General features: G+C 43.0%; 1 protein-coding gene across 2 annotated transcripts in view; it reads right to left on the bottom strand.

Moving 5' to 3' along the window:
- otofa (otoferlin a) overlaps nt 1-14758 on the bottom strand; it is a 479852-nt gene that overhangs the window by 124711 nt on the left and 340383 nt on the right. For both annotated transcript variants that reach the window (XM_068017769.1, XM_068017778.1), the window contains 4 exons: nt 7561-7692; nt 6053-6115; nt 2111-2195; nt 1412-1571 (listed from right to left, as the gene is read on the bottom strand). In XM_068017769.1, the coding sequence (XP_067873870.1) occupies nt 1412-1571; nt 2111-2195; nt 6053-6115; nt 7561-7692 (440 nt within the window). The remainder of the gene's footprint in view (nt 1-1411; nt 1572-2110; nt 2196-6052; nt 6116-7560; nt 7693-14758) is intronic.

Here is a 14758-nt window from a genome sequence, read left to right as displayed (position 1 = left end):
TGGAGAGAGAGAACACAGTACCTCCCTTCGTGCCTGCAGAGCTTTCCCTCTAGTAATCCCAGACCCCCTCCCTCCTTTCTTCCAGCATGCAGCATGAGACCCCTGAATATCCCCCCTCCCTCCTCCCTTCTACAATGCAGAGTGGGACCCCGGTAATCCCCCCTCCCTCCTCCCTTTAAGAATGCAGAGTGAGACCCCTGAAAAGGAATTTACCTTCTGCCGTGAAACCTTCTGCCTCTGAGGACCCGCCGGCTTGTCTAATCATGAACGGGACGACACGTGACGGCCGCCCGTTCAGCAAAAAATCCAGAGGTGTCCATGGAGAGGCGGCGGGCTGCATAATCTGCAGAAGTAAGGTTCCCCCACTGCCGGTAATTTGCGGTGGGCCCTTCTCGACGACGCGGGTCAAGGTGGGCCTCTCCCCACAGAATTTTACCAGCCCCCGCGCCGCGATCCACAGCGTCGAGGGGCGGGTAAAATTCAGCCCAACATTTTTATACAATATTTCACTTCCAAGTCGTAGGTTCCAAATTGACATTCAAATTCCAAATGAAGAACACCTTTGCCAGTAGTTTCCATAAAGCATCTCCTGATTTTCTGCTATAACTTCATCAGCAAATCAGTGGAAACCCTGGAGAAAGTATGAAAGCTCTGGAGTTTCCACTGATCTCCCTCCAAAGATACAGTGAGAGATTAGGAAATTCCCTGTGGAAATTCAGAACCAGAATCAAATTGTAGTATTATGAGGATTGTTGAGAGAACTATATTCACAAAAATAATATTTGTGAAGACAGAAGAGCCATGTGTCATTTCATGACAGTAAGATCACCTACGAATAGTGCAAAGATGCGCATTAGTACAATTTCACTCCTGCACCATTAATTTGAAAACAAATTAAAAATGGGCATACCAAACACTTTTTTCATGAAGAAGTTATCATGTTAAAGTTTATTTATGCATTTGTAAACAAATAATATATGCAAATTTGTTCAAAAAATTGGTGTACGACATGACATTTACTAAATGGCATTAAAACAAGAATGCCAACAATTTTTTCATATTCTGCTTTGCCTTATACCAAAGCAATCAATGTCACAGAAAGCTTTCTGCCACCTTACCCCATAATTACATTTTTGGTCATCTTTCTAAATATAAATCTTCCATTTAGTATTATGGTGCATAAATTCTTTTTCATGAGCAAAACAAAAATTATATGGTCAGAGCAGAATTCCATGTTTCCACAATCAAGATAAGTGTTAGGGAGGAAATCATGTTGGTGTGTGTGCATGAATCATGGTATATCAGACAGCATTATAGTGGGTTGATACTGTACATCAAAAAAGACTTTCTATTTTAGGTACCGAAGTACTGAAAATCTTTGAGATCCTTCAGTAAAAATACAATTCCTCACCCTTCAATGTCATCCTCATCGGTCTCATTAGACTTGTGTGGTGTCTTGATGTTATCACCCTTCCCAACGACAGCTATGTCACACTTTATATAACCTTTCACCCCAGCAGTGATGTCACCAGGGTCGCAGATTATTGCCCATTTGTGATAGAATTGATGTTCTGTTAAAACAATGAAAAAAGCATAGGAAAGTTACAAAATTAGAGATTCAAATTGTGAACATCTTAAAGGATAAATGCTGGTTAGCATCACTTAAAAAATGCAATGAACTATTTATTTTTCAAATATTTAAATGAAATAAATGTTAAGACACCTAAAAGTAGTCTCATAAATTTGTCAGGCAAACAGGTTGCCTTGCACAAATTGGTCCAATTGTCATCAGTTCTCTGATAAACTACTGAGTAGAACATCTTATGAATGATATTTTCATTTTAATGTTCTGTAAGTAGTTGTAAATTCTGTAAATGGCCATGATACAATCATTTCCTCACCTTGCTTTGATTGGCAGAATCATTCACTGATAGTGTGGGATGGGATTTAAAAATGAAACAAGAAGTAGGCATACATGAGGGAAAAGAGAATAGAGGAATATGGGGGCAGGGTGGGTGGATGCTTGGATAGTGTATAAATACTGATGCAGATCAGTTGGGCCATTGGCTTGTTTCTGTGCTGCAGATTTCATGTAATTCTTAGTGTTTACCTGGCTGTGAATAGATAGTTCCTATATCAAGCTTGAACATGCCCACCAATGTCCCACTGCGCAGGAGGTTTTTGGAATGGATCACCTGCAATAGAATAAAGGTAGATCATTTTGATGGCTGAATAAAACCTCCCTAAAAATATGAATGAAAAGAGCAAGGGGCAAGGTCAACATTTTTTCCAAAGACAGTGAAAAGGGAAATCAATTAATTTTAATAATCTCAATTTTTGCTTCAGAGCTTCTAGAATATAGTTATATTTTTATTGCATAGACGGCATGGTTCCCTGTATTTTCTCTTTATTCCCCTGTTTGATTCCTGTCTATGTGCATGAAAGAACGCATGAAAGAAAATGTTCCAAACGTTTTACAACATCTATAGCTTACATTGAATTTTGCTCATCTGCTTTTCACTCTCCCTGTCTCTTCTCTATCTTTGATTTTCTCTATCATTTTCTCCTCACTTGTGGTTGCCACCACAATCCTTGACCTTTTCCCATTCCCTCTAAGAGGTTGCAACTTATTCCCTCCTCTCTGTAGTGAAGTGATTGGCTTACATCTGCCACCTCCTCTCAAGGAAACACAGCTGGGATTATTAACAGCATAGGAAGCCATTGTATTGTACCTGCAAACTAGCCCTCTCTTCATAGTACAAAACTAATTAAAATCTGTCGTGGAACAATGCAGAGTAAATCTGTAGCCAAGAATCATCGAAGAGCATTTTTAATTTATTTTATTTTATATTTTATTTATAAATGTCTCTATACTTGCATTACATTGAGGTATTTATTGCTGTACTATCTTTTTTAAGAATTAATTTTTAAAAATTATTTTCTTTCCATTCTTCCCTGCTAGATGTATCATCCATAATTGAGAAGAAGATAGTCTTTTGTGAATGCTGCTCTGAGACTTTCCAGAGGAGAGGCTTTACTTTGTCTTGGGATGAACCCACTCAATTAGATCATGGCGGATCTCTACCTTTACCTGCTTTTGTTCCATAACCCTTAATATCCTGACTTAACAAAATCCATCAGAATTGAAATGTTCAATTGACGTAGTCTCAATAGATTTTTTGGGGACAGAGTTCCAGATTTCCATTACTCTTCATGTGAAAAACCTCCAACCTTGAGGCTATGCCCCTTTGCTCTGAACTCCCTCACCAGAGGAAATAGTTTCCCCCAATCTCTCCCAATAAGTCATCTCAAATCTCATCTAACCTCATTAGCGGGCAAATTATTGGAATCAATTCTGAGAGACCGGATAAACTGTCACCGGTTAATCAAGGATAGTCAGCATGGATTTGTTAAGGGACGATGGTGTTTGACCAACTTGATCGAATTCTTGAAGAAGTAACAAGGAAGATAGATGAGGGCAGTGCAGTTGATTTGGTCTACATGGATTTTAGCAAGGCTTTTGACAAGGTCCCACATGGCAGACTGGTTAAAAAAAATTAAATCCCATGGGATCCAGGGAAATGCAGCAAGGTGGATACAAAATTGGCTCAGTGCCAGGAAACAAAGGGTAATTGTTGACAGGTGTTTTAGCGATTGGAGGGCTGTTTCCAGTGGCATTCTGCAGGGCTCAGTAGTGGGTCCCCTGCTTTTTGTGGTATATATTAACGATTTGGATGTAAATGTAGGGGGCGTGATCAAGAAGTTTGTAGATGACACAAGGATTGTCCATGTGGTAGATAGCGAGAAGGATAGCTGTAGACTGCAGGAAGATATTGATGGTCTGGTCAGATGGGCAGAAAAGTGGCAAACGGAATTCAACTTGGAGAAGTGTGAGGTGATGCATTTGGGGAGGTCAAACAAGGCAAAGGAATGCATGATTAATGGGAAAATACTGAGAAGTGTAGAGGAAGTGAGGGACCTTGGAGTCAATGTCCACAGATCCCTGAAGGTAGCAGGACAGGTCGATAAGGTGGTTAAGAAGGCATATGGAATCCTTTCCTTTATTAACTGAGGTATAGAATACAAGAGCAGGGAGGTTATGCTGGAACTGTATAACTCATTGGTTAGGCCACAACTTGAGTACTGTATGCAGTTCTGGTCACCTCATACAGAAAGGATGCAATTGCACTAGAGAGGGTACAGAGAAGATTTACGAGGATGTTGCCAGGACTGGAAAAATGCTGCTATGAGGAAAGACTGGATAGGCTGGGGTTGTTCTCCCTGGAACAGAGAAGGCTGAGGGGAGATCTGATTGAAATGTACAAAATTGTGAGGGGCCTGGATAGAGTGGAGGTGAAGGGTTTATTCACCTTAGCAGAGGGACAGTGACGAGGGGGCATAAATTTAAAGTGATTGGTAGAAAAATTAGAGGGGAGGTGAGGAAAAACTTTTTCACCCAGAGGGTGGTGGGGGTTTGGAACTCACTGCCTGAAAGTGTAGTTGAAGCAGAGATCCTCAACTCATTCAAAAGGAGTCTGGATATGCACCTCAAGTGCCGTTATCTGCAGGGCTACAGACCAAATCCTGGAAGGTGGGATTAGAATAGGTGGATCATTTTTCAGCCAGCACAGACATGATGGGCCAAGTGGCCTCTTTCTGTGCCTTAAACTTTCTATGATTCTATAAATACCTCAATTATATCACCCCTTAGCAATCTATACTCAGTGAACACAATCATATCATTGGAGCCTCTCAAAGTCAGACTGAAAACCCATTACTAATGTTTATATCTGAGATGCAAGTCTTTGACCAAACAGTCAAGGACATACTCTCCAAGGTTCTCAATTGAACAATAACAGGTTTTGAACCCCAGTTGGAATTGCCTTTCCCCTTCTAGTTTATAGTCAGTTGTGGGAAAATTTAATGGCTCATTCCAGACCACAATTTGATGTCTACTGTTAGTAAATTTGGGAAGAATCTTTGAAAGTAACACAAACAATGGGCTGGATTTTAGGGCTTCCACCTCACCCCCACCGCCCCCTCACAAGGCGGGATCAGAGGCAGGAGGGCACTGAATACTGCAACGGGTGGTAGGGGGGGGTGGGGGGATGGGGAGGCAGGGTGGAGGGCCCGTTGCCTCCCTGTCACCCAGCGATCTTCCTGGGGGCAAGATAGGTCGATGACGGCCTTCCTGTCAAGATGCCAATTGAGGCCCTTAAGTGGCCTATTAATGGCCAATTAGGGGCCTCTTTCCTCCGTCACTCGGATATTACTGGTGGCGGGGGAAGGGGCTCCTCCACATGGGGAGGATGCTTTGTAAAATGAGGCACCCTCCTTGTTGGCTTTGTGGGGATGGGGGGGGGGGGGTTCCCTCCTCCGTGGGCAATTTGTGGATCAGAGGACCCTCACCTGGAACCAATTCACCCCCCTGGAACGTCTCCCCCAGGACCACAAGACCACCCTCCAGCCACCCCCCCCCCCCTCTCTAGGGCCTTCCGGACTGGCCACGGCATTCTGCCTCACCTACGTCTAGTTCAGGGTTTCACTGCTGAACCTGGTTCTGAGGCCTCTGCCGCATTGGCAGTGGCCACCGCTCCCAGTGGCATTGCTGATACCAGCCCTCTGATTGGCTGGCAGCTCATGGAGGTGGGATTCCCATCTCTAAAGTGACGGGGATCCCACCTCCTGAAACTTAAATTTAAAAACACCAGAGGACCGCTCCGGGGAGGGCAGCGAAAATGCAGAGGTAGGGTTCCCCCCGCCTTTTCAGCCTGGCATCAGAAGCCCCGTCTCCTACACAAAATCCAGCTCAATCTTTCTGTGGCATATTGGGGGTGAATTTCAGGGGGTTTCTCCCACTTCACTGCTGTAAATTCAGCGGAAACTCCATTTACCCCACCAAGCCTCTGCTGAAATTACATTTGAGGAGCGGGAAGAGTCCTGGGGAAGTTCAGCTCATTGTGGAATGTTTTATCAGTGGATTTTTGAAATTTTTATCAATTCTTTTTGAAACAAGCAACAGTGTAACATAAGAATATAGAAATGTTCTCACCGAGAGCTTGACTATTTTATCAAACATGACATCCGGAGATACATGAAAGTCAAAGACGAAGTACTGGAGATGAGAAATGGAAAACAGACTTTAATCACTATCCAAGTAGCATTCACTGAACATTCAGATGATATTATGAATTATGCATTATCTGCATCAAGGGACATTAGACACTAATCATGTCAATGCCACATATTTAGATTCGGTGAAAGAACCTGAATTATTACAAATTAGTAAAAATGGTTAAACTACAATATGTTATAGAGTCTACACCCCTTAAAAGTCTATTCCAGATTAACATCATCGAAACAAGTGTATTTTTGCAATAAAATTTGAATTACCTCTGAAACAAAATCAATTAGCTCAGAAACAGCCCTGATTTTCCAATGAGCAGTATTTTAATGACAATTTTTCACATTTAATGTTAATAGGTAATAATTAACATTCTAATAACAGTGATCAGAAGATCCTGGTCTGGGAACCATTTTTTAAATTTCAAGATAGACCAATGAAAGGATACAATAAGAGCAGGAATATTGTAAATACCAAAGCCTTTAATTTTTTTATTTGGCAGTTGTGATTTTTAACAGTTGAATATACTGATGATCTTCATTATATCCCAGTAATAGAAGCAGCTGACATTGGTTTTATTTGTCAGATAGGATTGTTTCAGTTTAAATTTTGTTAGACTGTGAAGCTATACCAAATAAAATGTTAACATATAAAGTGATACTTTTAAAGGGAGACTGGGATGAATTTTGCCATTGGGGGTCAAGTCCTGAGGTCGGGGCTGAAAGTGGGAGCTGATCCCACGCCGACGGGCGGCGGGGCCCTGAGGCTGCATTTTGCCGTTGCGGCCAATTAACAGGCAACTGCCACCAGAGCTGCCGACCCAGCACCAGCAGCTCAGCAGCCTCGCCAACACCACCACGAGTGGTGGCCACTGTTGAGGCTGCAGCTCGATGATGAGGGCGCCTCCATGGGCTATGGAGCAGTAAATGAAGGAAGAGCCCCGCCATGAACCTGCTGGGAGGCTAGGGTTTACCTGATGGTCTTCCCACGTGGTGGTAGGTCTTCCCGACACGAGCAAAATGCTCGCGGGGGCGGGAAGTGGCCCATAATTGGACCTTTAAGTAGCTTGATTGGCTGTTCCCCTTCCGAAGCCTTCCCCCGCCATATTGCCAGCCCTTTCACCTCCTAGCCAGTCACCAAAGGACTGGGAAAATTCAGCCCATTGTTCCCCTGAAATTGTACTTCAAATCTCTTTTTCTTTAGGAAGGAATGACAAACCAAAAGAATCATTATCTATCATTCATATAATATCATGCCTTTGGAAACAAATTAAAAAGCTCTACCAAATACTTAAAAGAGATTTATTTCTTAAATAGGAAGATTGAATTGGAATCAAGTTCCTGGAAGAGCCAATAGTTCATGGTTAACTTGAACAGAATGATTTACATGGGCACAAGTGACTGAGGAAGAGGATGCCAAGTGCATAAATACTTCACCTCGTTGTAGTAGGGGCAGTTTGTTGATTCCTTCATACTTGTATATTTCTTGTCATCTCCAATTTCAACACAAACAACTGGATCCATGTTCAATCCCACTAGCTGTCTTGCTTCAATAATTGTGATACTCACCTTAAGAAGAAAGATATGAGGAAACAAAATCAGCTCAAAGCATCTGTTGTTATTTCATGCAAGCATTAGGCAAACTGCTGTAGATACACAGGACTAACTACCACTGCAAATTGTTGAAAACATAATTGTCTAAAATGACATCAAAATGATCTTGTAAAGTTGTCAGATTATATTATTTTCTATTTTATTTCCAACGTGTAAAATATTTATCTATATTCTATTACATGCATCCTGCACTATGAAACATCCTCTACACAGGAGAGTAGACAGGTCTTTATTACTGTTACCACTGAACATACTAGGGCTCAAATTCCACAGGTGCTCTGCCAGTCACCTGCTATAACTTGGGGAGGAGACCAAATGGGACTTTAGTATAAGGGCCTGAAAGGGTTAATATTTGAGACAGTGAGAGTAAACCCCTCCCACTGTTGTGGTGATGATGTAATAGCCACATGAGTATCAGGCTGAGAAGAAGCTGAATGCAGCACGAGGTGTGCTGGCTAGACAGATTTGTGGAGAGGGTAAATAGTTACATTTGTGTATAATAAAATACTTATTCTTTAGCCCGACAAAGTACCCAAGACTTCTTTAGACAACACTCAATCTATGCTATAACAATACACAACAGGGAAATGGCAGAGACCCAGAGGTGCTGGGTTTTCACTGTTTCTGGGAGGTTATGGTTTGCTTTGTAAAGGGCAGAATCTCCATCCACCTCATATAAGGCAAATCATCCCACTGTTGCAGTGGCTCATGTGAAACCAGGAGTAGCTGTGGCGGTTGCTACATCACATGGATGGTGTGGGCCTCACTGGTGGAACTGGTTTCACTGACATGTTGGAATCACAATGCCCAGCACACACCTGGGGTCGAAAATGGCATGGAATCCTTCGATGCCCTGTTCTGCATATGTTCTTAAGATACTTGCACACTTTGGGCAGAAGTATCAGCTGCCTGCACCAAGCCTGATCTGAAGACTGAGCAAGGCCTTAAGCAAGCCCGAACTTGGCAAAACTGATTTTTGTGCCTTTATTATCTCGTTGCCATCCATAACCATGGTGGTAGTAAGATGAAAATCATCCCTAGACTTTTAATGTACTGCAGCACTCTATCCCCAGTTTGACCTTCTCTCCAATGTTTCATCCGAGTAAGTGACTGGACTCTCCAATCGTTTCCCAATCTGATTCGACTGAGAACTAGAGAATCTTGGGATCAAACCCACTTACTGCAGTGCAGAATGACTTGATTTCCAATGAACCAAGTCCATTGAGGATTGTTCATAAAGAATATCTTGATTACAGGTTTATTGAAATGGAATCTTTTGAGATTTTTTATTTACTTGATGAGATGGAACTCAGGATTTTCAGGACAAAAGCCATATTGTAGTATCTTATGTTGTAAAATATATAAGTAATGTTAATGCTGATTATAAATACAAACAATGGGCAAATAATGCTGATGCTGGAAATCTGAAGCAAAAACAGCAAATGCCAGAAATACTCAGCAGGTCAGTCAGCATCTGTAGAGAGAACAGAACAAGCTAATGTTTCAGGTGTGGACACCATGTCACGGCTGATTAAAAATATATATGGCCTGGCAGGTTTGAATACTTGGTTCTATCATAAAATCTATATGGGCACACTTGTCAAAAGTCAACTGGTGCACTCCCAAGTATGAAAACATTGCCAGGTGAGATACATTGAGGTGAATTTAAAAGTTTGAACTTGCCCAAAGTGGGGAAGGCCAGCAGCAGGTCAGGAACCCACAAGGTCGAAGAGCGGATATTTTTAGTGGCTCTTTAACATCCCGCTTCCGGCTTTCCTGACCAATTAGGGTACACGGGCGTGATCACAGCCCACACCTGATTGTTGAAGCTTCTGTATTTAAAGGGACCCCAGCTAGGAACAGAACAGAAACATTCTACAACTGGCAAGTGAGAGACAGCAACTCAAGTAATGTAGTATAACCGAGGGAAGGCTGCCTCATGATTCTCTGAGGCATCGCTGGAGATTGTGCTACAGGCTGTAAGGGCCCGGAGAGACATTTTGTTTCCAGTGCATGGGTGGAAGAAACCTGCCTCAGTTGGAAGTGGCTGAGGAGGCGCACAGCAGGAGTGTGGCCCCTCACTCATGTATACAGGGACGCAAGAGGTTCAATTACTTCATCAGGGCAGGAAGGGTAAGTGATATGCCACATTCAAGTGCCAACCCCTCAATTTGCCTTTCCCAGCATTCTCCTGCACATCACTCCTCAGCCCAGCACAACTGGCAAGGGTACCATTGCTTTCTCTTGAGGCACCTTCTCACATCCCCATCTCAGCAGCTCACCTTCATCTTATTACCATGCCACACCCATCCCTCACAGTGACCCTCTATAACTGTGTCCTTTTATTGTCTCAACATATTCCATTTTTCACACTCATAACCACCCTAAACCTGTGGAGAATGACGCACTGGAGATAAGCAGAGTTTTGGCATGCATAGCCATTGGAAATTGAGAGGTGGGGGTTTCTCAGCTATCTGGTGGCACAATTAGATATCACAAAGCTACATGGCATACAACACTGACTCATGTTGACTTGATGTCACCAGGCAATGAGAAGTGATGATCTGCACAATTAGGCCTTGTGAGTACCAATTCACGTCTTTCATCTCCCACAGGTCCTGCAAGCATCACTTAGGAGCTAGTGCTTTATGAGGATGAAGTCTCCTCAGAGGAGGTTGCACACTTTGAGGAAGCACCATCACATGACTCATGCATACCTTCCACTTCCTCAGATACATACGCCTCAGTGGGGCCTCTAAGATATGTAGTTGGGTTGCCACATGGTAAGGCCCACATCACAAGTGAGCAAGAGCAGGCTTTGCAGACAGGGCCAGCAATGGAGTGTCTCAATCGGAGGCCCCAGGTCCCTCCAAACTCTGCTCAGCTGGACGTAGATGCTAAGCCTTGGGGGTCATCAATGAAGAGGACAATTCTGGAGCAGCAGATCAAAATGTGTGAGGTTCTGTCAGCATTTCCAGCTGCACTGTGCACCATTGGAGAGAGACTGGAGGAGTTCATCCCTAGCATGATTGCAATGATGTCTCAAGCTATTGCACTGATGCCTGCGTCCATGGGAAGAGTGGCCACCTGCATGTATCAACAAACCCAACAGTCAACCGAGTGCATGCTGGCTCAGACCAATGGCCTGCACACTCAGTCTGCCAGCATAAATAGGGTGCAGGAACACTTTACCTTGGCAGTTCAGCATCTCAAAGTGCTCTCTAGCTCTTGACTAGTAGGGAAATGCTGGTTGACCATCAGACGGAAGATAGGAAAAGGGGAGATGGAAGTGTGGCCTGTGCTCAAAGTGCTCCAATTCCTTCCTCCTGGCCCCCTCCCCCCACCTCCCCTCAGTCAGAGCCCCACATGCTGCCTCCTGTCCTGATGGCTGGTACAGGTGGGGCAGTCTTTGGCCAGAGGACATCAGCCATGAGCATTTCAGCAGTGAGAAGAGGAGAACGAGCAACCTGCCTCCAGCACTATTTAGGAATCATAGGAAAATGTAGTTTCACATCGGAAATCACTTGGGTATTTGTTAAATGGACACTTTTATAGTCAATGTTTATTCACCAGAAACTTTATTTCAAAGTTCCATTATCCAGTCAACCCAATTGTTGCTTGTCACCTGCCCAGTGACCATCAACCTTGAGGAAAATTGTAATGACAAGAGGAGAAGATGAGTAATCAGTGTCAATTAAAGGGATGGATTGTTGACTGTGGGACTGAGGGCTGGGGGCAGGCACAGTTCTTTCAGATTTAATTTTGGTGCCAGATGGCTGTATTGCCTCAGAATAGCTGAAGTGGCTTGAATAAGTCTGTCTCAGGCATACCTGGCAGCTAAGTGTGCAGCGACAGGTACCCTGGCCAAACAGCCTCCTCCTCCTCCAAAGATGCAGAGCAATCATTGACTTCTTCCTCCTCTGGAGCTGCAGTCCTCTCTGCTGTTCTGCACAGGTGTCATCATTGACGTCCGTAGACGGAAGCCCCTGTCTCCAAGGAGACATCCGCTGGCTCTATTTAAATCTGTGGGAGACTTGCCTGGTACAGAATGAAGGCTTTGTGGCAGCTTCCTGGGAATCTTGCACACATGTGCTTCATATACCAGCTGAACAATAATGGAGTGGCATACCTTTCGATTGATGAACACTGCTGGCTGATCTGAAGGTGCCTTGATTCCCATACATGTGCAGTCTATCACTCTCTGAACCTGTGGAGTGCAGCCAGACCAGCAAATCTGAGGGCCCTCTCATTCTGACTGGCATCATCAAGCAAAGTGGCCGGAAGCAGACCTGGCAAACATGGCATCCGTCACCTTGGAAATGAACTCGTGCAGCAGACGGTTAGATTCTACAGATGTCACCAGCAGATCCCTGGAAGGAGTTGGAGTTGAAGAAATTCAGGGCTGTGGTGGCCTTGACCGTCACTGGCAATGCCTACTTGGCAGAAGGACGTCTTCCTGGAGGCTGTAAATGTCAACAACGACCCGACGGAAAAGTTGGAGCTTCCTGAAGCACTGGTATTCCTTCATGTCCAGAAAGCTTATCCACTGCCTGTAAGCCCTGTGTTAGGGGTATCACCTCCTGTAAGCTGGAGCTCTGTGTCCACCCCCTCTGTCCAAAGGGGCGGCTGCTGGCTGAGGAGAAAGCCGCTGATGCTCCTGCTGGTGATGCTTGTGTTGTGCCTCATTTGCAGTCCAAGGTAGCACTGCATATACAGCTCCCATGCTGCTCGGAAGGTTGGCAGCTGGGAAGTGCAGATGAAAATTTAAAAAACTCCAAGGTAGGACAAATAGGGACAAACACCAAATGTTGCACAATTGACATTTGACAAAATTATTGACTCAGCCACGGACATGGGGGCAGTTAATCGGTATATAAAGTATATAGTCAATCTAATGCCATCAAAACATAGTCCAATTTAAAACACATTTCTCCCTATAAATAAAGTAGCTAAGCATACAAACATCAATAGAGAGCAGCACAACTGTATTCGCTACCTAGCTTTTGTTGACAGAATAGAGCTAGCTACACCATGTCACAGGGTGGCAGATGAACTTTTCGGATGATCTCTGTGGATTCACACTGTGTCAGGAGTGCAAATTCATCCAATAAACCATGAAACTCAAGGAAAGGATTGTTATTGTGGTTATTGAGGTGACGCAGTAGAAAAATCAGCAACAGGAAGATGGACCATTTCTCACACTGCTGTTGTCACAACAAATTAACCCATGGTCAATGTTTGTGCAACTTCTCCACCTGCTTGTAATATGTGTCTGAAAACAGGGCAGCCAACTAAAAAGGCAGTGATCTCCAAATCAGGAGAATTTTATACGATGAAGCAGATAGTACTTCACAAAAGTCAGGTAAAACAAAAAAGCAGAGTGGGACAGGAAGGGACAGAGAGATTATCGCTAGGTAGCCAAGACTAGTTTATTCATCTTGACAGGCTGTTAAACTAGGTCCTGAGCATCTCTCATGGACAAAATGTCATTTACTCACCAAAGCGAGTGACAAAATTAGATTAACACAATTTCAAGTTCTCCCTGTGTCTGCGTGGGTTTTCTCCGGGTGCTCCGGTTTCCTCCCACAAGCCAAAAGACTTGCAGGTTGATAGGTAAATTGGCCATTATAAATTGTCACTAGTATAGGTAGGTGGTAGGGAAATATAGAGACAGGTGGAGATGTTTGGTAGGAATATGGGATTAGTATAAATGGGTGGTTGATGTTCAGCACAGACTCGGTGGGCCGAAGGGCCTGTTTCAGTGCTGTATCTCTCTCTCTCTCTCTCTAATCTCTTAAATAAAGAGCGCCCTTCAGTTCCTCCAAAAAAGCTATTCTCAAATTCACATGTCTATATCTCAATCTATCACTGTTGATTCCTATTCGGCTCTAACAAGATAAGTAACAAAAAGCTTTTCTGCAAACTGTTGAGTGGTTGTTACTGCATGTATTATTCAGTTACAAAATGTTTAGTCACTATCTGTAAGATTGTAGTCCATACTAACCAATTTATATCCAAGCCAAATCTATTACCTGTTCGCAAATGTGCACTTTTAACGTAACATAATATGATACAGACAACTTTCAAATGACATTGGCCATTCAGGTTATCTGCCCTCAAACTGGATAGTAAATGATGCACATTACAGTTACTGATCTTTGGCATACTTGCAAAACTTGTCCTTTAATCCAATTTGCAGCAGAAAATAAACTGTTAATGACTATTTCATACATGGTCAATGAAACATAACAAATTTTTACAATGTCTTCCCCAACAATTTTTAAAATTGCAAATGCAGCATGGATTTTGTTAAGGAATCGTAGACAGTTCATCATAGATTAAGGTTTATTAAAGCTATCCATTACATTGTATTTACTAACTACTGTATACGGGTCAGCAGCATCCTCTTTTTGCCAATATCACTCAGCCCATTACACCGTACTCGTGTATTCATGAGGAAATTACAGTGCTGACTTCTGCCGATTCCTTAGATTTTCTTGTCTGTTTTCCTCTCAATACAAGTTCTGGAACAATGTGATTACAAATGGATAGCAGTGGAATTGTGACATTTATAAAGAAGTAGAAGTCCAACAACTTTCAACGTGTCACTGAACTAGTGTCCCAGGTGAAAGTAATGCATACCACAGCATAGAAATCGAGACATTCCCTAAGTGACTTTTGTCATTTTAAAATGAGTTTAAATAACACAAGCCTTTAAAATCATGTTTTAAAATAACTTAAACTTGTGTTTTAAAATAACCTAGCTGCTAGGTTATTGTAAAATACGAGGTTAAAGGCTTGAAGCAGGGGTGTCCAACATTTCCTCGGAGTGGGGTGGGGGGCACATTCCAATTTTTGTCTTAACATAGCGGGCCGGTGAGACAATTTCGGACAGATGAAAGCATTAAAAATTTATCTTATTATTAATCAAACAACAACAAATGTGCATATATGTGAAGAAGTTTTAAATGAGAATATTAAATTATTGACTTACTTTCTGGTCACTATGTTGGACACTGAT

The sequence above is a fragment of the Heterodontus francisci genome, chromosome 3 (genome assembly GCF_036365525.1).
Source record: "Heterodontus francisci isolate sHetFra1 chromosome 3, sHetFra1.hap1, whole genome shotgun sequence".
Taxonomy (NCBI): domain Eukaryota; kingdom Metazoa; phylum Chordata; class Chondrichthyes; order Heterodontiformes; family Heterodontidae; genus Heterodontus; species Heterodontus francisci.
The sequence above is the reverse complement of the archived record's forward strand: the minus strand, read 5'-3'. Positions and strand labels throughout refer to the sequence as shown.